The sequence below is a fragment of the Felis catus genome, chromosome A1, assembly GCF_018350175.1.
Source record: "Felis catus isolate Fca126 chromosome A1, F.catus_Fca126_mat1.0, whole genome shotgun sequence".
Lineage (NCBI taxonomy): Eukaryota > Metazoa > Chordata > Mammalia > Carnivora > Felidae > Felis > Felis catus.
The window spans coordinates 204,725,060-204,752,155 of NC_058368.1; the positions used below are offsets into that span (position 1 = coordinate 204,725,060).

At 39.8% G+C, this 27,096-nt stretch overlaps 1 protein-coding gene and 1 pseudogene across 9 annotated transcripts in view; both read right to left on the reverse strand.

Moving 5' to 3' along the window:
* Positions 1-2,333: 2,333 nt before the first annotated feature.
* Positions 2,334-27,096, reverse strand: part of GHR (growth hormone receptor) — a 272,519-nt gene continuing 247,756 nt past the window's right edge. For all 9 annotated transcript variants that reach the window (XM_045037576.1, XM_023238718.2, XM_023238712.2 and 6 more), the window contains 5 exons: positions 21,974-22,152; positions 13,669-13,834; positions 10,401-10,491; positions 5,647-5,716; positions 2,334-5,315 (listed from right to left, as the gene is read on the reverse strand). In XM_045037576.1, the coding sequence (XP_044893511.1) occupies positions 4,344-5,315; positions 5,647-5,716; positions 10,401-10,491; positions 13,669-13,834; positions 21,974-22,152 (1,478 nt within the window). In that variant the 3' untranslated portion in view covers positions 2,334-4,343. The remainder of the gene's footprint in view (positions 5,316-5,646; positions 5,717-10,400; positions 10,492-13,668; positions 13,835-21,973; positions 22,153-27,096) is intronic.
* Positions 16,245-21,638, reverse strand: LOC109497446 (annotated as a pseudogene).

Here is a 27,096-nt window from a genome sequence, read left to right on the forward strand (position 1 = left end):
CATTTATGCTCCAGGATACATGTGGGTACACCACCCATCTTACATGGTTGTTAGGGGACCTAACAACCAGAGTGTTATAAACGCCATTAAAAATGGTTTCAAGAGGGGAATGATCACTTAATGTGACGGGAACTGGGGACTGCAAGAAGGAGGCATTTGAGTGGAGCCATGAGGGATCAGGGAAATTCCAACAGGTAGGTTTAGTAATTGGGAGGTTTTCGGGTGCAGGAAGAGGAATAGGCAAGGACATAGAGATGCTAATTGCCTAAGTTAATATAGTTGGCATAATACCCTTATTAGATTTCCAAAAGAACAGAGCTTGAATCTTAACCAAAGGTCACATTCTCATTCAGAAGCTGTACCCTTCATGCATAGCCTTCACATATTAAGCTAGCAAAGGAGACTGGGCAAATTGTGTAGATCTTGGATTCTAAACTAAAGCATTTGGATTTAAGTAATGTGCAATTTCCCCCCTATTTCTTACCCTAAGCAGAGAACACGAACATTTAGTATTTTAGTGTAAAACTGTGTAAATATGTAACGGGAGCAGACTTTAGTGTTAGTAGGTCTGAGTAGAACCAATGAGAAGATTAAATACAGAAAAACACATGCGTGGCCATCTTCAACAGGACATTAATGTTCTGGCGTAGAAAGGGTTGTGCTCTTTCAACCCAAGGAAGTAAAGAGGTCTTCTTTTCCCTTCACCCCCGATACCTCGAAGCACCCCATAAGACTGAGAAGCCTGTAATACCACAAGGCCGAATTTTCTACAGCATCTGTAAGAAATAAATATTTCATGCTTAAAGTGGTGAGGTTTTCTTTGGTTTGTAATGTTAAGGCAGTGTGTGTTCCAATATCTTAGTGACAGAAGAGACGTGATTTTCTAAACCATATTTGCAAAGGAAGGAGTAGGGAAACCCTGAGGCTTCACCCATAGTTCTTTCAGGTAATAGCTGCTCAAAGGGCAGAGGCAGCAGGTAGAGAATTATTTCTGGATTGAACGCAAACCCTCTCGTGTCACGAAAAGTTGTGGCGGTTTGCACTCAACTTGCTGCGGCAATAAATCATTGCTCCGTGGGCTTCACACCATCACTCCATCCTCACTTTTCATGGACCTGGTGCCTGCACGAGAGACTGTGATTTATTAGTTAACCCACCTGAGCCTCTCTCTTGAGGAGGAATCTGCGCTTCATGGCTTTATTGCTCCTTCAGGCTCCGACACAACCTACCTACCGGGCATCCCCATGCGGGCCTGACTTATGTCCTTCCCATGATGACCAGTATCTAGTGTGACACACTTGTGCCAGTGTGTGCGTGGGACAGAAGGCCTGCCTTCCCTCCTCCTGGGCAACGTGCTCCAGCTAGAAGTGTAGCTTCAAGGCAATGCTCAAGTATGAGAGGGAAAAGCTAGGACAAAATAGGCAGAGAGGGAGAGGTTAGGACCTGAGGTCTCCGAGTGGGGAAAAAATCACATATTTAGGAACAATGCTGGGAGCGTCTGACCACAGCAAAGCCCCTTGGGCTTAAGGTTCCTCTTAAGAATGTAACAGACACCCACTACTCTCCCTGGGGTTCCCCTCAGGAATTTGACAAAAGACCTGACTAAACATAAGTAGACCATAAAACACATGACCCAGACCCAAGGAACAGTATGGCCATAGACCATCCCTCATACAATGATTGAGCCAATCAGGAATGGACAACCCAGCACCTAGAGTTATCAGTCAGTAAGGGTAGGACCTGAGAAGGAAGGAGGGGGAAGGGAGAGGGGTGCTGACCGGAACCTTCTAAAACAAAGACCCTTGCCTATCGTCCGTGGGCATTCACTTTCGAATGTCCGCTCTCTACAGACAGAGCTTTGCTACTATTTCTACTTTCTGGTCTTAGACTCTAATAAACTTTTACCCGTTGCTCATTTTATTTTGTGTCATTCTTCGAAGCGGCGAGACAACGGACCCGGGTATGGAGGTAAAATAACAAATCCTGCAACACAAGCACCACTTTCTCCTCCTCACTCTCCCGACTCCTCATGTCATACATGCTATGTTGCATCCAAAACATGGCTCTAAGAGCCTCTGCCCACGGGGTGTTACAGCCAAGGAGAAGGCACAGTCCAGGCAAGCTGGAATAGTAATTTTGAGCTGGGCTCCTGCTTCCTCAAAAAGAGAGGGAGGGAGCTGCCAGCACATAACAAAAATCTCCACATCCATTGCCAATGTGTTTAAACTAATTGTGCTCAGCTCCCCTTCCAATGAGAAGAACTGAAGAGCATGCGGTCTGGTGTAGGGTGCCTTTCATGTGGGTGTTTGACAATAGAAGCATGCCACCACGGGTCCAAGAAAATAAATTTATTAAACTTTGAAGGAAAAAAATCCACAGACATGAGGAGAGTTAAATATAAACTGCAGGACACAACTAGTCATACTAGTGAATAATGGCTTGTGTGGCCAGCAAAGTACCAGAATGACATTCTGAGACTGATTGAGGTATTTAGCTATTTTTGGCTATAGAAATTGTTGTCAGCCTATGGTGAAATAGTAAGATAGTTTTCCCAAGCACACAGTTTTAAGTTGAATTAGGTTCTACACTGATGAAATTGTACATGAAACTAAATTATGTAGCTCTTAGAGAAAACTATAGCAGCAAGGTAGCAGAAAAGATCTATTAAACACCTATTACAAAGTAACATGTTGAACTTGGAACACCCAGTTCTAGCTTTTCACTGTCCTTCCCGCAAGAAAGAGGGAATTTAAAATCACCAACCATTAAGCCTGTTTCCTAAAAAGGTCTGAGCTAAATGGCAAATACTATTTAAGTTAAAGCTAACTTTAAAGTTTCATTAAATGTAAAAAAAAAAAAAAAACCAACCAAAACTTAAAGTGAGAAGCATTTTTCAGTGAGATGAGATTCTTCTCTTTGGACAAACCTTTTGGGGAATAATCCCAACGCTCCCAAGAATGATGTTGAAAGATAATTTCAACATTACTTCAGGACGCTTCTTTCTCTTCTGACTGCCCTCTTGGAGGCCAATCCACTCAGAGGGGAAATAAAAAATGAGGACACTTCTTTGCTACTTTAAATAAACCCTAGGAAGAGTTCAGTGAGGAAGAAAGTTTCCCCATTGGGTTAAGAACATTTTGACTTATCTGAGGGGATTGGAAATCTTGTTTCTTCTGTTTCTTGTTACAATGAATAGTGGGTATATTTCTTGATCTTTTGGTTCCATTATCTGGTTAACTTCATTTTCAATTTGTTTCGACTTACAAAATGCTTCTTGTACTTTATTCCCTTCTTAGGTCACTGTGCAATAGAATCACATTGTGTTAGAAGAGATACTACTACAAAGGTTCTGGGGCCATCGCTCATGATCTGCCTGCCTAAACACTCACTCCGTGTGCAACAATAGCCCCTGAGCAGCCTGTCAGTAAGGACCAGCTAATACCCTCTCCTTCTCTTAGTAGGGAGCTCTCTGACCTGAGCCGAAATTTGGGTAAGAAAGAGTCTTTTGTTTGTTTTGGTTTGGTTCACGATGAGTAGACCTGTGCATACATCTTAAAAGTTGTCTCAATTAACAAATATTTCTTTAAAAATTTAAATTAAGACAAGCATGTGCCAATAATGCAGGTAACAACAATCATTTCAGAATTGCTTAAGGAGTTTTGGGAGGTACAAAAAGGGCCGCGTAAAAAACTAACTTGCTTATTTGTTTTTCTTTAGGTGGACCGACCAAAGCATTAAACCGGCTTTAGAGTGCGGTTGCTACATTCTCCAGATGGGTCTGCATGAACTATGGTACACAGCGTGTAGTGTAATATAAAATAGCCATGCTTGTAGTGTAAATTCTTAAAAATACCTTTATAAATTTTATGTCAAAATAAATGTTTTACATATCCAAACTATTTCTTGCCTTCTTACCTATAATTTTAGTTCCGGATTATCTAAAAAACATTGGCCTGTGCTCTGATTTGCATTCGATTTTCCTGAACTGCAAAAGCCACCTGATTTTTTGCTTTTTCAAAAAGCTTGATTTACTATACATTAGAGACAGCCATTCAATGCTTAGTATCACAAAATTAACACCCACATTAACAAGACAATCACTGCCACTAAACAGTCTTTGAGACGATTCTTTAAAATATTTACAGTTCACAATAGGAATATCTATCTGTTCAGGCGTTCTTGTTTCTTTTTTAATATTATCTTTCAACACTTCAGGAAAAAGGCATTTAGAATCCGCTCCCCCCATCCCCCCCAAAAGTTTAAACATTGTTTTGGTGTAAGCACTCATGCCCTAGCCAGCTCCTCACCATTCAATATGTAGCTTGTGGGAAATCAAAGAAAGGCTACGGCATGATTTTGTTCAGTTGGTCTGTGCTCACGTAGCCACACGATGAGAGAAACTCTTTGTCAGGCAAGGGCAAGGCTGTGGCATTGAGCACGAGGCCCTGCGGAGACTGTACTATGTGAATGGAGGTATAGTCTGGGACAGGCATCTCAGAACCCGGAGCCCGTTCTGCTGTCCCAGACTGGCCAGCGGTAGTGGTAAGGCTTTCTGTGGTGATGTAAATGTCTTCCTGGTTAAAGTTTGGCTCCACACGTGATTCAGCCTCGACGTGAGGGGCCACAGCGATGCACTTTTTGGCGTCTGCCTCGCAGAAGTAGGCGTTGTCCATGATGAAGTTTGCTTGGCAGAGTGAGACCGCTTCTGGATGCATGTCACACGGGGATATCCCTGCCTTATTCTTTTGGCCTGGGGAAAGGACCACACTCCCTGCTGGAGTAATGTCGCTTACCTGGGCATAAAAGTCGATGTTTGCCAGTGAACTCGGATTGCTCAGCTGAGTATGGGCAGCTTGATGAGTTGACTCAGTTCCACTAGTAAGAAGCGGTCTTGGTTTGTTTTCCTTTGCTAGGATAACACTGGGCTGCTGAGTGGTAGGGGTAGCATCAGTAGAAGGTGAGTTATTTTGATTCTTCTGGTCAAGGCACAAGAGATCTACTTCCCCTTTTAACCTCTGTGGCTGAGCAACCTCTGAGGTACCATCACACACGTCACTGGCATTGAAATCAGTCTCTAAAATGTCAGGTTCATAACAGCTGGTACGTCCAGAGTCATCATCCTTTGCTCCAAGGATGTTAAGTGATTTCTCATGGTCATTGCTTAGAAGTCTGTCTGTGTCGGAGCCTTCAGTCTTTTCATCGGGGTCATCAATATCCAGCTCAATGAATTCAACCCAAGAGTCATCGTTGTAGAATTCAGGTTTATAGTTGTCATGAATGGCTAAGATTGTGTTCACCTCTTCTAATTTTCCTTCCTAGGAAACAGAAAGAAAATGAAACCTATCAAAAGGAACTCATAATGATTACATGTTTTCACAAATAACATTCAGAGACTAAAATTATGGTCACAAGAAAAGCGATAGCAACAAAGCCATATAATAAACACATTAGTGTAGAACTTTCAAATACATCATAACACATTCTCATAATTTTAAAAGATACATTATTATTTTGAAACATTTTTCTCCAGAGGGGTTAAAAATGGAATGGGATACACATAGCTTGCAAAAGCTCTCAACATAGGACAGTATGCTTCAGGCGGCATTTAATTAGTGTTATCTAGGCCTTAGATAATTTATTGAGTACCTTGAGGAGATCTGGATCAATTCCTTTAATCTTTGGAACTGGAACTGGGGGAAGAATCAGCATCTTAATCCTTGAAAACAAATAAAATTTTGGTTTGACGTATCTGCAAAGTTATACATTCTCGTGTTTCAAAAGATAGGAATAAAATATTAATAGAACTATTACTTATTCCAAATATTCTGATACTCCATGTAAGTGGAGTATGAGAAAGAAAATAGTAAGCAGTAAATGATGAGGAAAAACTACAGAAGAAGAAAAAAGCAACAAAAATCAACAAAAAGCCCTCATGTGAAGTCAATTTAAATAAAACATAATAGGTTGATGGGGGGGTGGGAGGGTGGGTGATGGGTATTGAAGAGGGCATCTTTTGGGATGAGCACTGGGTGTTGTATGGAAACCAATTTGACAATAAACTTCATATATTAAAAAAAATAAATAAAACATAATCTTTTTTTCCTTATGTCTTTATTGACAGCCAGCAGCAGTATTTGGGAATGAGAAATCTGACTCTATCTGAAGCCAATTTCCATTTCATCTATAAGGATGGCAATTTTAATGTACATCTCATCAGTAGTTTGCAGAAAAGAGGAAGGAAGAAAGAAAAAAGAAAGAAAGAAGAGCTGATTCACTTGAAGCCAAAATTATTTGCACCCTCAAAAATGGGATGAATTAAGTTTGTTCCACACAGCTCACATTAATCATAAAATTACCTAAGATGATCTCATAAACCAAGGTGTCATTGCAGGCTTCATTTCGGTTGGGAAAGGCTACACTTGAGCTATCTCTAACTGATCAATATGGATTTATACACCCAATTCTATGATGTGCTTGAATTTTCTGTTCCCAATATTTAAATTATTTCTTGATCATGATTCATTTCAATGTCTCTTCTGCCTGTCTTGCAGTTTATTGTATCCCTAGCACTTAGAACAATTCCTGGCACATAGAAGGTACTCAAACACTTCTTGAATAAACTTGAATACCTCATATATCTATTTTGTTAATAGCATAACTAGAATTTGTGTCTTAAAATTAACATTGCAGCTCTGGAATAAAGCTCAGAGATTAGCTATTCTAGTCAGTTCATTTATTGTTTTAAAACAACAAGACTCAGAGGCACCACTGTTAGGCAGGGATGATAAACTGCTTTTTGGATATTAGCTGATATTCCACTTAATGTGAATGGATCGTCTAGTCTATTCAATAGGGAACCCATCTTCTGAATATTTCCATTTGCCTTTTTACCTAACCAAGGAATAAGCCAAATTTCACTTTTTAAATTGCTGTAAGTAGCCTCCACTAGGTTTACTTAGCGGAGCAAGTGTTAAAACAGATTTTTACTGGTGAATAGAAGATACAGAAAAAATATAAATTATGAATAGTTGCTACCATTTTTTTGGAATGCCTCTGATAAAACAGACACCATAAGATATATTTCACACTAACCTATGGGCTAGTAAATGATGGTCTGAGGGCCAAATCTGGCTTGTTCTCTGCTTTTGTAAATAACGTTTTATTGAAACACAGTCATGTTCATTAGTTTAGACATTGTTATGACTGTTTTCATGCCACGGTGGCAGAGTCGAGTAGTTGTGACAAAGACTTCATGGCTCCAGAAGCCTAAAAATTTACTATCTGGGCCTTTAGAAAACAAGTTTGTCAACCAGACACTAAACATTTTATTTGGTCTTATAACTACCAGGGAGGCAGATATTATCTGTGGAAAGATTTAGAGATTTAAGGAAGGTACTCAAATCATACACTAATACTTGGCACAGCTGGGGCTCAAATCCAAAGTACCTAACCCCCAAACCCAGGCCTTTTGCCTTCTGTCATGCTGCTGTGTTATTTGGTCCTACATCTCTAAATGAATATTTCAAATGTCAAAAACATAGAAAAATGCAACACAATTGTAATTGCAGGAAACAAAGATTCCTAAATGTCTAATGCTTGACTTTCTTATGTTTGCCTCTTGATTTGCAGAGTATAATGCATTTAGGCACATGTTAGCTTTCTCGGACTTGTAGTTGACTTCCCGCCAGGGTAACAGAGCCTGCAGCCTATAGGGCTCAAGCAGGTGATGCAAATGCACGAAGCAGGCCTGTTGCAATGTCAAAGGGAGGGATGGGAATGGTCACAGAGAACACATATCCTTCCCAAATGGAACAGCTGGTCCTCTGCTTCAACACATGTTGCCATGCAGGAATATCAACTGAATGTCACGAGATCTTTCAGATTTTAAACATGACCTGGAAATCTGGGTTTTTGTGCGGAAATTCCCTAGTTTGTAAACATTTTGTAGCAAAATTTTTACTCCAAAATCAAATACATAAAATAACAAAGCATAAGATCTGCAGGCTGAGCTTGGCTTTCAGATTGCCAGTTTGCCACTCCTGTCTGATGCTGATTCAGTTGTTTCTTTCCCCGTTAGTAATAGCTCAAAGGCTGGGATGAGTGTATGATGAGAATGACTGAATACAGGGTAAAGATAACCTGGCCTGAAGCTCTGTTTGTGACTTTGCCATCATTTTATTCAAATCCAAATCACATTATAAATATGGAAAGGGAAAAGTGGCATGGACTCAAAACTTCATACAAAATGTAGAACCTGAGCCCTTTAGAGCCCTAACATTCTGGGGAAAGCTGACATAAGAACCTCATTCTTTGGAGGATCATTTTATTTATTTATTTAAAAAAATTTTTTAATGTTTTATTTATATTTAAGAGAGACAGAGAGAGAGAGACAGAGAGAGACAGAGCGCGAGTGGGGAAGGGGCAGAGAGAGATGGAGACAGAATCTGAAACAGGCTCCAGGCTCTGAGCTGTCAGCACAGAGCCCGATAAAGGGCTCGAACCCACGAACCAGGAGGTCACGGCCTGAGCTGAAGTCAGACACTCAACCAACTGAGTCACCCAGGTGCCCCTGGAGGATCATTTTAATCATTAGAACTTCATGTTCTTTCCACACCTGTTGACAACTGTTTTCTCCTGTTTCCTACTTTCGTTGGAACATGGAAATTTAGACCATGACAAGGGTTTTTATGGGCAAATGAAAGAACAAAACTAATTCTTTTCTATAAAGAACTTATTTAGTACAGGAAATGTGAGAGTACAGTAAAGATTTCAGAACAATTTTATAATTTGGTAATTCTGACTAAGCATTGAAGTTAAGAGCTTCATTATTCATAGAAAACTCTTTTATACAAAGATTAATATATTTTCTTTAACATCCTATTTGTTGAGAGAATTATTTTTTCTTTGAAATATTGGTAGCTAATATAATTAACCAATATAACAAATTTACATGGCCTTCACAAAGACTCAAAATTGACAGCTTATGTTAAGAGTGAATTACTTTATATACATAATGGGTATGTCTACTGTACTTATATATAAATTAGTCCATCAACTATATAGATCAATGAATTCAAATTAATCGACAGAATTACTTGACTCTTCTGTTGTTGGCATTATTTAAATATATAAATTGCTTAAAATTCTATAAATTTATTTACACTTACTATTTCCCCCCAACAAATGAAAACCATATTGTCATGCTTTATAACACTCATGCTTGTAAAAGAAACGCTGTTAAAAAGTTAGATAAAAATGAAATTCTGCAGAATGACTTCTGCTTTCCCATTGGTTTACAGTATGAAACTGGAGATGCTACTCTAATTAAAAAGCTTGTGCAATGTGTTCACATAGACCCTATTTTGATTTGTAGATGTCTCTAGGCTTCAGCTGGAGAACATGTCTTTAGTTCTAGGAAATATGGCCAACCACCTTGGTTTGTCTGGAACTGAGGGGTTTCCCAGGACACGGGACTTTCGGTGCTCAAACTCCCAGGAAAACCGGGAGTGTTAGTCACCCTAGTCTAGGAGAAGGGTCAGGATTAACCCAGGGGACTTAAAAAAATACTCTAAAAGTAAGAAAATTTGCAATCAGTACCAATAACATTTCCTATATTCCTATTTCCAGTCTGTACGGAATTTCTTTCAGGGAGAAAAACAGAGAGTGATAGCTCATACAGCTCAAGGGACATTTAAGCCTCATTATAATCCAACATCCTCATATTATTGATGAGAACATGCAGCCTGGAGAAATTAAGGGGATAATCAAACAGCAGTAGCAGAATAATAGCTGGAACCAAGTCTTCGACACCAATACAGAATAGAATCTCCTCAAACTTAAAAAGCATTGTAGCTGTATTTACAAATTCAGGTAATTTGTAACACTGAAATAAAATTTAATAATTTAAAGAAAACCCAGATTTACTTGAAATCGCCATCATACGAAGTCTAAAACGGTTATATTAGATTGAATTATCTAGGTGGCTTTAGTTCGCCTTTTAAATTTGCTTCTATTTTAGGCCTGTGTCAAACTCAGCCAAAGGTTCTGTGCCACCTTGTCATCCTAGAGTGGATGGGCCTGCTCGTTCAGGACTCTGAAGAGGTCAAGGGGCAGCTCAGAGGTAATGATTTTGTGAAGGAGGTTCATATCACAAGGTGTGCAGTCGCTAGCCTCAGCCTCCTTGTGTCCTATACAACTTCCCAGATAGAAAAGACACTAGTGAATTCTCTATGATGAACACAACAATGTGGTAAATGTATACCTAGGGATAATATCTTACTGCATTAATTAAATTTTTCACTCATGATTTGCAAAAGAAAATATCAAGTAACAAATGGAAACACATATGGAAATCTAAACACTGGAAAAAACATCTAAATATTAGACCATTTCCCACCTACCTTTGCTGTTTAGAAAATATGAATAAAAATAGTATCATCGTTAGCCCAAATATTCCAAAGATAGTAATTAAGAACCATGGAAACTGGAAATCTGAAACACACAAGAATAGCATCTCACTCATAGGGTTAGGAATAGTTGAAGTTTACCTTTCACTTTCCTTTTTCACATAAAAAGATTTCTTAATTTGTATTCATCTAGTAAAGTCACCGATTTTTCCTGCTAATCACTAAAACAGAATGCAATGATTTGGAGTATTTTCTTTTCCAAGAACATTTCTGTCCACTGCTTCAAATCCTTTCACATATGAAAAAAAAATCGAAATGAAGAAACAGCAAACAATTTAAGCACAATCCATGTTTGCATTAAAAAAACCCTGCAGCAACCCCTTTAATTAAGCACCTTATGTGTTCAGGGTGCATCATTAGTGGCTTCAGCTCTAGAAAAAAGTGCTGTTTGTTAACATACTACTTTACCTAAATAATGTCCACTTGGTTCTTTCTTTTTTTCTTTTTTTTTTTTTAAGTGTGGTAATATTTTTTTTTAATCCTCCAGACTGAGGATATATCAAAAAGATGGAGGCAGAGTTTCTATTTTTGAATCATGACTGAAACTTCTTAGACATGAAGACCATATATTTTACAGCTTAAAAAATATCCTGTGATAGAAGATCACTACTGGGGCTCCCATTTTCAGATTTTAGTATATGTGTTAACAGACTTGGGGGAATCTGTTTGTGAAACTTCCGTTTCATTTCTTTTTGAAAATTAAAAAAATTTTTTTTAACCTTTTTCCCCCAAAGTTTATTATTTATTTTGAGAGAGCAAGCGAGAACAAATGCATGCCAGCAGGGGAGGGGCAGAGAGAGGGAGAGAGAATCCCAAGCAGTCTTCATGCTGTCAGTTCAGAGCCCGAAGTGGGGCCTGATCGCATGAACCATGAGACTGTGACCTGAGCCAGGATCAAAAGTGGGACACTTAACCAACTGAGCCACCCAGGTGCCCCACTTCTATCTCATTTCTTAAGACCAAGTGCCTACCAGCTGCTTGCAGTAGGTCCCCAGTGTTCTTATCACTTACCAAGAGGTTACCCACTTTTTAATTGAAATATAGTTGACATACAATCTTATTTTGGCTTCAAGTGTACAACATAGTGATTCAACAGTTCCAAACATTACTCAGTTCTCACCATGATAACTGTCGTTACCACCTGTGACCATACAATGCTATTACAATATTATTGACTACATTCCCTATCCTGTACTTTTCATCCCTGTGATTATTTATTTTATAACTGCAAGTCTGTATCGCTTAACCCCCTTTACCTATTTCACCCATCCTCCCTGTGCTCTTGCATCTAGCAACCACCAGTTTGCTTTCCGTTTTTATGAGTCTGTTTCCATCTTGCTTTTTTGTTGTTCTTTTTTTTTTTTTTTTTTTAGGTCACACATATAAGTGAAATCACAGGGTATTTGTCACTTAGAATTATACCCTTTAGCTTCATCTATGTTGTGAATAGCAAGAGTTCATTCTTGTTATGGCCAAATAATATTTCACTGTGTGTGTGTGTGTGTGTGTGTGTGTGTGTGTGTGTGTGTGTATAAATCACATCTTTTTATCCATTCACCTATTGATGGATATTTAGGTTACTTCTATATCTTGGCTGATGCAAATAATGTTGCAATGAACATGGGGATATATATATATATATATATGCACTTGAATTAGTATTTTCATTTTTGTTGTATAAATACCCAATAGTAGAGTTACTAGATTGTATGGTATTTCTATTTTTAATACTCCATACTTTAATACTCTATTTTTAATATTCCATACTGTTTTCCATAGTGGCTGCTCCAATTTACTTTCTCACTAACAGTGCAGGAAGTTTCCCTTTTTTCCACATCCTCATCAAGGTTATCCACTTTACACAAAAAAGACAGGTGGAGTTTACCTTAATGTTGCTTTATTAAAAGTAAGATTTTGTGCTGTAATGTTCCTTTCTTATTTTTATATTCCTATTCAGTTATTAAAATCTCCAAAGGAGATATTATGTATAGTATAAAGAATTAATGGAGGAGAGAATACCATTTTATATCTTGTGGTATCTGTAACTTTGTATCAATGCCAGAGTATCAATGACAGTTCCTGTATGTATTCAGGAACATAACAAAGCTAGAACTTCAGGGTTTTTTTTAAGGAAAACATTTTTTGGAAGGAAAAATCAGTTAAAAAAAATCTGTGCTAACTGAATTAAATGGCATCACAAGAAGCTTAAAGGGTGTGTGGCAAATTTACTTTCGAAACCAGAATTTCATTATATCAAATATTGTACAAAATAATAAGCCTGCTAACTAGAACTTAGAAAAAGAAAACAGTGCTACAGGCATTTTCATTTAAGCACTATTTAGTATCATGGATTTTACTTGTACCATCAATGCAAAAATATAAATTTAATTTCTCTATTGCTTGTGATTGCTTCATTAACAAACTTCACATCCTCATACATAGCCCTGTGAACCCTCTGTGTTTAATTGTAGATGCACTATAGCTAATTCCCATGTGGGAGTGATAACTTTATATACTTATTGTTCATTATTAGGCAGACTTCTTTATGTCTGTATCAAAAGTTTTAATTCTTTTATTTTGAATTCATAGATCTCATTTCTCTGAACTTGCATTATCTTTGTATTTTTCTTATATAAGATCTTCAAATGTTCCATGTTGTCCTTGCACATAACTAGCATGCTACTTATTAAGGCTTTCTCCCGGTGAAAACCATACCTAAGCTTTCTAAAACCACTAAGCAGCTGCCATTGACAACCTATGCTGACACAATAGTAGGCTTTTAGATGCCACATATCCATCCATCCATATATTTCTTCACTATGTATTTGAAATACACAGTATTTCTTCATTATGTATTTGAAAAACATTTTTCTGATTATAAATGCAAAACAAACTCATAGAAAATTTTAGAAGTATGGAAACATATAAATAAAAGAATCATCTGAAATTCTGATATCCAGAGATATCCCCCATTAATATCTTAGTACATCTTCTCCTCTCTAACTTACACCTCCCCCAGGACATTTCCTGAATTAAATAATTCAAAAACTAAGTTCTCCTTCCCCTTCTGTAATGAATAATATCTGTTATAGACTGTGAACTTGAGGTCTCTCACCCCGACATTTGAAGCTAATGGATCGTGATCTGAACAATGTTACGACATTGACAAAAGCCACGTTGGCTGCCATTTTAAATCTTTTACCTTCTTCACATGCAAATGGGCTCATTTGAGGAAGTGTTACATAGAGCACCTCACTGAACTCGCCATATTTTTCAGAGTTTCGTTGTCTGGATCTCACACGCACTTCATATTCTTTATCTAGTCTCAGTGAATAAACTGGAACTGATGTTGACAATACAGGGTCCATCTTTCAAGACAAAATATAAAACTTACTGGTTAGCGAGACAACAACTCAATGCAATAAACTCTATAAAGTGTTTCTGCATCTGTACTCAAAATGAATTCTGTGAAATAGCACGGGGGAGTTTGCCACTTAAAGGAAGATCAAAGCAAATAACTTTGTTAAGAAACATTTTGTTACATGGATCACAGTTCTCCAAGCTATTTTGGAATAAACCCAAAGAAATAACAGGCTTGTTTATAGAATTGCAACTCCATTTTTGTACTAGGCCGTCAGATATTCTATACAATCAAAGCATAATAGAATTACTATGGAGAATGGTGGAACTATAAAGAAAACTACAGATATGTTTTCTACCCTTTGGGATATTACAGTTTTGCATGAAGACGTAAGAACAGAAAAAAAAAAACCCAACATTATTTCTACACCAAAACACATTATAGTCAAACACACACACACACACACACACACACACACACACACAGAGTTTGTTCTTTGGAAATTCTGGGTAGTCACTCATAAGATCACAGAACTGGAAATGGTCCTAGAAAAATCACAGTTGTCTAAATTATTCTGTTAGAAGCAACTACATACCTATTCTGCTTCTTCTAGAAGGCTTAAAAGTACTTCAAATGGTTTGCTATTCAAAATTTGCAAAGACATGCCGCTAGAGTCCTTGGTAACAAAGATCAAGGTCCCACAACCCTTCTTTTACCTTCCTGGGGAAGGGTAATAAGGCTATTAGACTTTTAAGACATAAGGCCATCAAAGAAATAGACCCAAGTAATAATGGTGTTTTCCTTCAAGTTAAATTCTCAAAGCAGGTATTCAATATGTGCTTTTCATGTGTTTTCAGATAGAACACCTTGTTACCATTTATGGAAAATTAGGAACACTTACATTTTCAACAGCATGGATTTTTCCATTAAAAAGATTCTCATAATTTGTCTTATTAAGTCAGAGTCTGGGCCTGCAACTTCTACAATAAATTTCCTTTCACCTCAGTAAGTTTCTACTCACAAAGTCCCTATTTTTTTCCCATGTGTACATGGGATGGTTAGTTTGTATCTTTTTTGAAGCTTTTTAATATATGATATATTTGCATGCCTAAAGTGCATTTTTCTTTATTTATTTAAAAAATTTTTTATTATGTTTATTTATTTTGAGAGAGACACAGAGTGCGAGTGGGGGGGGGGAGGGCAGAGAGAGAGGGAGACACAGAATCCGAAGCAGGCTCCAGGCTCTGGGCTGTCAGCACAGAGCCTGATGCGGGGCTAGAACCCATGAGGGTGAGATCATGACCTGAGTTGAAGTTGGACGCTCAACCGACTGAGCCATCCAGGGGTCCCCACCTAAAGTGCATTTTTAAAGGCAAGCTTCTGAATTTTAAACTTACCTTATTGGTTTCCTTAAATATTTTTTAAACTGTATGTGTCTAGTTTTGAAGCCCTAATTTCTGTTATTGTAACTAATATTATTAGAGTAAAGATTTCACTAATAACAAAACTAAAAAGAGGCCGTCAGTGATTTCACCGATGGTCCTCTCTTTATCTTCTCCCAACCCTCTAAAGAAGCCACACCCCACTCGATTTGGCTCCCACAACCTGCACTGAACCCTGCCACCTGCCTTTGAGGGAAGGCCTACACTCTGCCAATCCTCAATGCAAGTATTGCTGATATCCTAGGAAGTCTTTCTTGGCCCTTTTTCCTACTCCATCCTGACAGATAATCAGTATTAAGAAGATATTACTTCTTATATTTCACTGCTTATATTTCTATATTACACTGCAAATTCCCTGGAGCAAACAAGGTCTTCATTACCTTTGCATTTCCAAAGCCCAGTTCAATACCAGGTACACAGTGGGTGCTCAAGAGAAGGCCCATATAACTGTGGATAATTCTATGCCACACATTAAGTCTTAAAAAACCCCCAAAATTCCTTTTTTAAATTTTATTTATTTGAGAGTGGGAGAGCAAGCAGGGGAGAGGGGCAGAGGGAGAGACAGAGAGAATCTTAAGCAGGCTCCACGCTCAGCGTGGAGGCTGACACGGGGCTCCATCCCATGACACTGGGATTATGACCTGAGTGGAAACCCAGAGCCTGACGTTCAATTGACTGAGCCACCCAGGCACCCCCAAAAACCCATAAATTCTTAACTTGATTTGGCAGGTAAACAAATTGCAAACAACTACATGGTCATGACTATTACTTTCTTTCTTTTTTTTTTTTTAATTTTTTTTTTCAACGTTTATTTATTTTTGGGACAGAGAGAGACAGAGCATGAACGGGGGAGGGGCAGAGAGAGAGGGAGACACAGAATCGGAAACAGGCTCCAGGCTCTGAGCCATTAGCCCAGATCCTGACGTGGGGCTCGAACTCACGGACCGCGAGATCGTGACCTGGCTGAAGTCGGACGCTTAACCGACCGTGCCACCCAGGCGCCCCTATTACTTTCATATTCAAAATGTATTTAGTTTTAAAAAAAAGGCAAAATTCAATATTGTCACTGGCAACCTGAATTCCTGATATAAGCAGCAAACACTAGCTTCCACCCTCCTCTCCACCTTATAAACCTCACTTGTTTTTTTTTAAAATATTTTAATATTTATTTTTGAGAGAGAGAGAGAGATAAAGCACCAGCAGGGGGGACAAAAAGAGGGGGAAACACAGAATCCGAAGCAGGCTTCAGGCTCTGAGCTGTCAGCACAGAGCCCGACACGGGGCTTGAACCCACAGACCACAAGACCATGACCTGAGCCAAAGTCGGTCCCTTAACCGACTGAGCCACCCAGGCACTTCCAAACCTCACTTTTTATGGTTATGGCATTTGTGCTCATAACCAATTAGATGGTGTGTTTCTTTAGCAGAGGTCAATTTTTTTAAACATTTATTTATCTTGAGAGAGAGAAAGAGAGAGTGGGGGAGGGGCAGAGAGAGAGAGGGAGAGAGAGAGAATCCCAAGCAGGCTCCATGCTGTCAGCCCAGAGCCTGATGCGGGGCTCAATCCCATGAACCGTGATATCATAACCTGAGCAGAAAACAAGAGTCAGATGCTTAACTGACTGAGTCACTCACTCAGTCATGAAAACCCATGGTGTTCATGACAACTCTGTCTGAGACCCTTGTAAAAAATACCATGAGTATATAACTTCACTTACAAAAGGTGAGTGAAGTAAAAGTTAACTGACCCCTTTGGACTATCTTATGAGATTGAGCAGAGATGCAATTAAAAGTGAAACAAAGCCAAGCTGGGATGCAGCCCTCAATGGTCAATTGACTGAGTCCCAAGCTCCCATGCACCTTCTTCAGGGTGTGAGTTTCATATTTGTGCATCAGCTGATACACAACTATATGCACTGGGCTTTCAGGGTTGAAACTATGATTCGTAAATCTAAGAATGCTAATGTTTGGATTCACACCTTTGCTTTTTCTAGATAGTCAACCTTTTTGTTTCAGGACTCCTTTATACTCCTAAAAATTACTGAGAATCCTAAAGGTTTTGGTTTACTTGGGTTATGCTTATTGCTATTTACTGTATTAGAAATTGAAACTGAGAAATTTTAAAAATGGTATTAAATTGATTTTTATAAAAATTATACTTTGCAAGACAACAGAATTATAGTGAGAAGAATGACTTTGTTTTACATTTTTGCAAAATCTCTTTAATGGATTTCTTAATACAAGATGGTGGTATTTTTACATCCACTTCTATATATATATATATATATTTTTCCAAACAAAAGGTCTCATATATTACCAACTAATCTACTGGTGCAGAAGCATAGTAACAGAGAAAAATCATTCCCCTGATGAAGCATGTCTATTGTTCAGGTAGTGGTGATGTTTACAGAGTAATAGGATAGGAACACATGACCTTCATGCAACATAAATACGTGTATCATCTCATGTGCAATCCCTTATAGACCCAGCGTGGTTTTTCTCCAATGCCTCCTCTTGGAGTTGTACTTGATTTTATCACCAGTTTTCATCTGAATCCACTGGGGAATGGGATGATTCTGCTTTTGTTTCTTGGCGAGGGATCACTTGATGCTGAAAGTTTTGTGAGAAGACGTGGCGAGGAACAGTGAACCGCACACACCATGATGGCGGAGAAAAGGAGCTACATCTGCTTCTGTATTACATTTGCATTAAATCTGATGTGTTGTCTTGGTTGAAGTACATGAATAAAATCTGGTCTCACATAGACATATAGTGAGGAAAAGGAGGGATATTTTAATAGCCTTTTCAGATAACGTGGATATTCTTTTTAAAAGATTTTAAAGTAATCTGCATACCCAATGTGGGGCTTAAATTTACAACCCTGAGATCAAGAGTCGTCAACTGAGTCAGCCAGTCCATGTGGATTTTCTTCTTTAACACTAATACCAAAACTCAACAAGTGGTAGTTTTTTTTTTTAAGTTTCTAAGAAATGTTAATTTTGAAAAAGTGCCCATTGGCACATCTTAGCCTACGGTATTAAATATGATTGCCTGCAGAAAAATCAATACTGGGGATAGTTCAGAGTAATTGTGACCTTCTGTTGGATAAAGAAAGTAGCAAAATATTCACTTACAGACATGTCTATGGATAGACATCTAAGAAATCTTGTTATTTAATAAAGAAGTCTATGGATTTTGCAAAGATCACTCTGAGCCACGGAAAGTGATTTAGTGTGGGGGAAGGAGTGGGCAAAGAGTAATACACAGGAACTGATAATAACACCAGTTCATGATATAACTTGAGCATGAATCAATAGGAATTGGTAATGATTTGGATATAAGGAATAAGATTAAGAGACAGATAGATGTCAGAATAATATTCTGGTTTAAATTTGAACAACTTTATCGACATGTTGTCATTTACTGAGGGGGGAAATTGGGGAGATAGGAGGAAGTTTGAACATGCTGTTTTTTTGAGATGCCAATGAGGCATCCCAGTGGATATGTTCAGGAGGCATTTGGATGTACAAGTGTGGAACACAGAAATGAGGTCCGGGCAGAACCACTGTGCTAACTGCCCTCATGTGTTGACATTAATCTGGAACTTTCTATTTTTCAACTAGCTTCCACCAAATGGATTTTTTTAAAATACTCACAACCATCATGTGAAATAAAGTGAACATGACCAGTTTTATAGTACACTGAAATACTCCCAGCAATAAAAAGGAATGTTACATTCAGCAATATGAATGAATCTCATATGCATTACGAGGAGTGAAAGAAGCCAGAATCCAAAGGTTACTTATTATATCATTCCATTTGTATGACTTCCCGGAAAAGGCAAAACTACAGAGATGAGCAGATCAGTAGTTGCCAAGGATTAGGGTTTTGGGAGGATTTGACTTCAAAGGGACAGCATGAGGAAATTTTTTGAAGGTTATGATAAGTTGTTCTGTATCCTGATTCTGGTGGTAGCAACAAAGCTCTATGGATTTTTCAAAACTCACAGAATCATACAAGTAAAAAGTGGATTTTAATATGTGCATTTTTTGAGTTTTTATTAAAAGAATGTTAAGCAAGAGAGTGTTTTAGAATGATCACTCTGGCTCCAGTGTGAAGAATGGATGAGGCACATCAAATACCAGAGGCATAAGATCTGCTTGGGGGATGTTACATGAATGCAGGCAGATAGGACTGCAACTAGGAAATAACACATGGTAATTCCTTAAAGGTTAGTTGCAATGTGGAATCTGAAACTGTATCAATGAATCTTGCCTACCTTACTACATGAAAATACACCTTTCCATCCAGCACTTTGAATGGATCATCTCCCCATGCATGATTTTGGTTACATCATGTATTTGGCATTTGGAAAATACTGGTGCACTGAGTTATGCAAATTTTCTAAATGTTCACACATTTTATTATACAATATAAAAAATCACTTTGGCTAATATCACCATTGCATCAGGAAAATATTCAAAGATTGGGAAAGCTACCAGGCTCACTGCTGCAGAGGCAAGTTTCCCAAAACTCTGATTTTCCTTTGAAGGTTCAAATATCATTGGTAACGACTACCGTCCATCATTTTTCTTGAACTGATAAGCACACTTCATTCTTTCCCAAGAAACGTTTGCCAAATACTTGCCAACGCCGCTATGAGAAACCATCTATGGGGTTATCGGTTGTTCTTTCAAGCAAAAATGGCGTTCCACGCGAAAAGCAGCTGATCCGGCTGGCAACTTGGCTTTATTAAGACAACCGTGGGGGACTCAGTATACAGCAGACGTATGCTATGTGTCCTTGGCAGGTGTCATCCAGAATATTAAAAAGCTATGTCATCAGGGGCGCTGGGGTGGCTCAATCGGTCGAGTGTCAACTTCGGCTCAGGTCATGATCTTGAGGTTCGTGAGTTCAAACCCTGCATTGGGCTCTGTGCTGACAGCTCAGAGCCTGGAGCCTGCTTCGGCTTCTGTGTCTTTCTCTCTCTCTCTCTCTCTGCCTCCCCCCTGCTTGTATTCTGTCTCTCTTTCTCAAAAATAAATAAAATCTTAAAATTTTTTTTAAAAAAGCTATGTTGTCAAAGGTTGAGATTCAATAAAGTAAATAAAACATGCAGCTGCATCAAGGACATTGCTCAGTGAAGCTGGCTCTCCGCTCTCATTGACTGTGAGTGCATGGTGACCCTGCCAGTGCGGTTTGCAATGACCGCCTTGACTTTTCCTCAGGTGACAGTGGGTTTGCCGCCATTGCTTTTGTACCATTGCCGCAAATCTCAACATGGTGAAAAAAGGCGATAGCGTTTTAGTATGAGTAGGAAAACAGTCTTGACCTTGTGGATTCCCTTGCAAGGCTCTCAGGACCCCTCGGGGGTTCACAGTGCACACTCAGAGAACCTCTGCTCTGGAGTACGCAGTGCAGTGCCTCGTGTGGGGTAGTCCTTTCATTGGCTGTGGAATAAATGTTTGACCGAAACCTGAATTTAGAAAGTCTTATTTGACTCTGCATCCAACCAGGGACTTTTGCACCAAGTTAGTGGAACAGATATCTAAATTAAAACGATTCTGGAGGGGCGCCTGGGTGGCGCAGTCGGTTAAGCGTCCGACTTCAGCCAGGTCACCATCTCACGGTCCGTGAGTTCGAGCCCCGCGTCAGGCTCTGGGCTGATGGCTCGGAGCCTGGAGCCTGTTTCCGATTCTGTGTCTCCCTCTCTCTCTGCCCCTCCCCCGTTCATGCTCTGTCTCTCTCTGTCCCAAAAATAAAAAAAAAAACAAAAACAAAAACAAAAAAACGATTCTGGAAACTGTACCGCAAAGTCCAGTATTTAACTGTTCACAGCCGCTCCAAAATTAACTTTAATGACAAAATTGGCTTCTTTTTCAGCAGAACATGGAATGGACCGGCCTGGTGTCTCAAAATTTTGGGAGTGAATCTGTCAGGGCACTGGGCACCACCTGATGACTGGCCAGAATCCACTGGGCTTGGCCAGGGCTTGGCTATGGTTAGACTGATTTAGAATTAGTTATACAGGGAGCAGCAAGATAATCCTGTTTTTCTTCTTGGTGTGTGCCATGTGGAATTTATCTAAGTGCCCAGTTCCCATGAATTTGTGAAGGAGGTAAGGAGTTCAGAGGTCAACCACATCCATGCTGCTTGCCTACACAAAAACTTCTCAGCTTGATTCTCCCCTGAGGTATGGAACAAAACATCCTTCTGAAACCTCTAGGGGACAAATTCCCTTCCTCTGTTTCCCTCCTGGGGTCACTTAAGCACTTAATTTAATGGGGGTCTTGTGAGCAGTAGCGACTAAGATCATGGGAGAATATTTAGCCATAGCTCACTATTGGCCTCGATCATAACTCTTCTCATGTTTAGCCACATCCCCAAAGACAGCTTAAGTGCTAGAGTACACGATTTTGTTCTAATGTTAAACTGGACACTGAGGATGACTGGGGAAATAGTTTTCCTTCCTTTCCATAGGCTTCTGTATAAGCTCCCTGTCAGCACCTGCTGTGGGACAGAATTCCAAGATGATATTTTACTGATCATATCTGTTTCCCTCAAATAAGAAAATACGGAGTATACAGCACGGGCATGTGGTATTAAGTCAAAAGGAAGTCCAATGATAAATGAGAGAGGTGTTGTTGAGATAAAAAGAAGAAAAGCCAAAGCATTTTTAAGTGTGATATGTAATGATATCTTACCGTTTTCCACTGGGACTCATTTACTTCTTTGTATTGCAGTTCATACTCCAGGACTATCCATCCCTTCTGAACGTCTGCATTGGGCGGTGGTTCCCACCTCACCTGGATATCGGCATGAATCCCCGTTAAACTGATGTTCAGTAGAGTCCAGTTGAGGCCAATGGGTGGATCTGGTTGCACTGTGCGTTTCGACAGAGAGTTAGTGCACAGAGAGACAGACAGGTAGAGCTTGGTATTAATGGAGTGCTTTCTTCTGAAGAGACCAATTACTTCATGCATTTTTATTGTTTACGCTCCTAATTCTTTCAATATTCTTATTACACACTCATTTTATAAGAGGGTACCATTTTTTTTGACTTGAGTACGGTCTGTTTTTAACTTTGAAGAAAACCCCTACAAAAAAATTCCTTTTCAAGTCTACAACCTGACCTAAAACTTTTCTTGAGGATCTGCCATGTCTTATAATTCTTTTAGCCCCCAAAGAATTAATGCTTTGGGATTTTGGCAAAGGAATTCATTTTAACTCAAAACTGAAGGAACAGAGTCAGAAAGACCTACAGCATTTAAACATGTGGCTGTTTTGGAACCAGGGATCGAAAAATCTTTTTTATTCCAAATTGCTTATTACCTGCGCCAAGGATCTTATATTAACTTCTGTATGGCTACCAGAACAATCCTTCCAAACACAGCACAGGCTCCTTAGCTTGTTGTCCTCCAGTCACATGTCATGATTTTTTTAGACATAAGAAGGATGGGCATTGCACTCTACTCTCAAATGGTGAGGAGTCAGGGTTTTCTGCCTTTTACTTAACCGCATGTGAACAATCTGAAACAGTGTTTTGCTTGGTTTCTACTGACATATTGTACATTCTCTGGTAAGTCGGCTGTATTCTGCTTATTAGGACCGCAAAGACCACAATTTCCCAAAGGTTGATGCAGAGAAATACGGATTCCAAAGCTAGGAACATATCTAAATTTACGTTCTAGATAGTTCCCAATAAATTATTGCACTTCATGTCTCAGTACAGAGGTTTTCAAAAATCACTTGCAGATACAGAGTAAAATGTACTTTCTTTTCTACTGTTTGTAGAAGGGTACCTAGAGTGCTGCAAAGTCTGGATCCCCAGAGTTGACCACAGATAAGCCTACAAATATATGCTCTGAGGAGCCATAATTGGCTATTAAAATCTGGTGGTCAAAAGGGGAAGCTCTTGCATTTAACCAGAGTTAAAACAGACTTCACTGTCAAGGAGCATGATAGTGCCCCCCCTTTCCCCCCCCCCACCCCCACCCTGTAGAGTGGACACAACTTAAAAAATTAGGAAATCCAAATTTAATAATGAACACATTTCAGAAGTTAAATTGGAGGGATTTGCAACACAGCTGAGCCACAGTATGGCTACAATAATGACAGTAATGCTTCACTCTTCTGAATTTGTTGGGGACTGAGCAATTCTGAGAGCTGAAACTTAACACTTTAAGAGACCAAATGTTTTTTTTATGGAAAAATTTCAACTTATTACTCATGTTTCATCTTAAAAACTCCCCTTTCTGCTTTAAATAGAAGATATGGAACATGGTCTTTTTCTTTTCACTTTTTAAATGTTTATTTATTTATTTATTGAGAGAGAGAGAGAGAGAGAGAGAGAGAGAGAGAGAGAGAGAGAGAATGAGTGGGGGAGGGGCAGAGAGAGAGAGAGAGAGAGACAGACAGACAGACAGACTCTGAAGCAGGCTCCAGGCTCTGAGCTGTCAGCACAGAGCCCAACATCGAGATCGAACTCAGTAACTGTGAGATCATGACCTGAGCCAAAGTCAGAGGCTTAACCTACCGAGCCACCCAGGCGCCCTGAATATGGTGTTTTTTGAGTGGACTCATATCACCGTTACAAGCATAATAATAACCTCTCCCTTTCCTCCGTACATACTGCCACATGCTGTACTTGACAGGTCCTCCAAGATGTTGGAAAAGCACCTGAGACTGAATACATCCCCAGGCAGCCCTGGTCCTCTCCCCAGAATATGCTCCCTCCCCTGTCACTTTCCGTCTCTCTGTTGCTAGTGCCTCCATTCCTCCAGTCGTTCAGGGTGAAGTTAGTGAGCTCTTGAAGTTAGTGAGCTCTTCCTGGACTCATCCCTCTCTTACCACCCCCACAGTCTGTCAGTTGTACTTTCAAGACAGTCTCCGAGCCCAGCCACTGCCCACTGCTGCACCTCTCAACCCAGGCCTGCCGTTAGGGTTTTTTACCCATGTTGCTGCATTAGCCTCCTGAACGGTCTCCTCCTGTTGTTATTGTCCTCATTTTTTAAATTTACTTATTTTTGAGAGAGAGCGATCAGGAGAGCAGAGAGAGAGAGGGAGAGAGAGAGAATCCCGAGCAGGTTCCATGCAGTCAGCACAGAGCCTGACATGGGGCTCGATCTCACAAACTGTTCGCTCATTACCTGAGCTGAAATCAGGAGTCAGACGCTTAACTAAGCCACCAAGGCACCCTGGTCTTGGTCCTCCTTCAGTCTGTTCTCAACACAGTCCTCAATACACTTGTCACAGTGGTTACTTTCACACTTGATTTAGAGCATATCACTCATATAAAACCCTCCACAGCCTTCCTATCCCACTCCAAGTGGAAGCCAAAGTCATTCAATGGCTTCAGGTGAAGCCATTCAGGTACCATTCAGGTACATTCAGATACCATTCAGGTACTGGAGCTTTGCCTCTCAGCTCTCTCAGATGTGGCCTGTTCCAGGCCCCTCCTGGCTCACCCTGCGGCAGGTCCTCCCCAACCACGCTGTTCCTCAAGTGAGCAAAGGCAAGCTCCCACCACAGGAGCTTTACCCTAGCTGTGCCCTCTTGTTGACATGATCTTTACCTCAGATGGATACAATGTTCTCTCATTTTTTTTCTCTCCCAGCAAAGCCAGCTCTGATAACTCTACTAAAATTGCAACCTCTCCTGCATGCCTCTTCTCCTTCCCTATGTTAGTTTTCTTCATAGCCTTGTCTCTCTCCACCCCTATTGGGATAAGATCCCACGAGGGCAGACGTTTTCCTCTCCTGGCACCTAGAGATGTACTTGGCCCGAGGAAAAGACTCAATCGAAATTTGCTGAATGAATGAATAACAAATGTCTAATAATACAGTGCTTTAAATCCAAAGACAAGCCCTGTAAGGTAGTAGGATACTCTCGTAATACATGAGGACGCTGAGGCCCATGGTTGTCATCTTCAGATCTATCAGGCTTACCTTGTTCCTTGCTGTCTCCCCCTCTCAGCTCCCTCCCTCCCTGCTATGGTTGTAACATCCGTCATCATCTTCTGTCTTGGTTATCACAAAGCCTTCTAACCTCTATCTTTGCTCCGTGCTACTCCAATCTACTCTCTCCACTGCAGGACGGATTTTCCTGAGACATTAGTAATGCGACCGTACAACTTTGAGATTAGGAACATGGACTCTGGAGTTATGCTGCATAGGTTCAAATCTCAGCTCTGCCTACTAGCTGTTTGACCTTGAGTTAGCCTTTAAATGCTCCGAGCCTCAGTTTCATCATCTGTAAAATGGGGATTATAACAGAATCTATCTCACATGGTTATTATACCCGACCCACAGGTAAGGGCTTTGTAAGTGTTAGTTAGCTATTACTATCCCCAGGTCATTTTCCTTCTTAAATATCTTTAAATGCACCTCTTGGCAGTAAGATACAGTCTTATCTTACTGGATACACTTATGATTTCACATAGGAACACTTACGATTTCTCTTGGCTGATCAGTCAGGCCTGCCTAACCGAGGCCGTTAGGTCTCCTGAGTCCTTCAACATTCTGTGCTGTTTGTCACTTCCGGAACTTAGTAGTTGTTGGAAGACACAGGCCAGCCTGTATACTTGGCAGCTCCCACTGATGCTTTCAGAAGGAAGTGAACTGCCACAATTTCTGGGCACCCCTTTCTCATCCCTCAGGCCCAGTCAATCATCTGTATCTTTGGCCACTACCTCAGCTTACTACGTATTCCACACACCTTGAGTCCAGCACCTAAGACACGGTACTGCGGTTATTTAACACATTGGACTCCCCTACTTGACCATATCTTACTCATTCTGTAGCCACCATACCCAGCACAGTGTTCAGGGCATGGCAGGCCCTCAGTGAAGGCCAGTCACAGAAATGAGTGGGGCTAGCTATTGGCAGGGTCAGGATTAGAACATGGGTCTTGACCCGATATTCTTACTACTACCTATTCAGCCATTCAAAAGCTACATCTATTGATATTGGGGCATACACTGAATAGTCTCTCCAAGTTAAGCAGTTGGGTTCTCTTTTCTGCTTGTTCTTCTCTCTGACAGGCTATCAGATTTACTTGTTTCTGCCTGTAGCTTCTAGCCACATTCGCTCAGCCTCTTCTAGTCTGCTGATGCCTGGGAAACCACACACAAGCTTGTAAGAACAGCACGTCTCAGAGGAACTTCAAGGAACTTCTATCTATAACAAATGAGCCTTTGTGGATAGAGTCTGAGGCACCAATGTCATCTACTCAAAGTCCTTCTTTGGTTCTCTATATTTTGCTGTTTACACTATTCTAGTATAAACATAAAAATTCCAATTACAGTTGTTTGTTTTGTTTTGTTTCATTTCCCCTTGTGTCCGCATGATGGGCAAGGGATAATCTGTCTAGATCTTTCATTTAGTTCACTGAGCTGATTATCTCCAATGTTTGTCTTGAGGTCTTTTAAACATGTTTTTAAACCGATTTGGGGTTATTTTGTAACTATAAAGTTCCAGAATTATTATGCCTTGTGATAAAGAAAATCTAGGCTTTGGTTATAGCAATGATAGGGATCAAAGGTCAACATATGTCAGATCTGAATATAATAATCCTATTGAATAATTAGGAATGAAGGAATCGTGGGAGTATGCTGAGTTTGTCTCTTGTGGTGGCACCCAAGAACACAATTCAGCTTTCAAGATCTCCTCAAGGAAAAGACTCTGGAAGGCTCCCATTCTTTTCTCGACAACATTTACCGCCATTTATGTTAGAGCCGACTTAAGTCCCCCGTGCCTTCTCTCTCTTGTTCGCTGGCTGATCTCATGCCCTATAGAGCAGACTTCCATTCACCTAGATTACAATGACC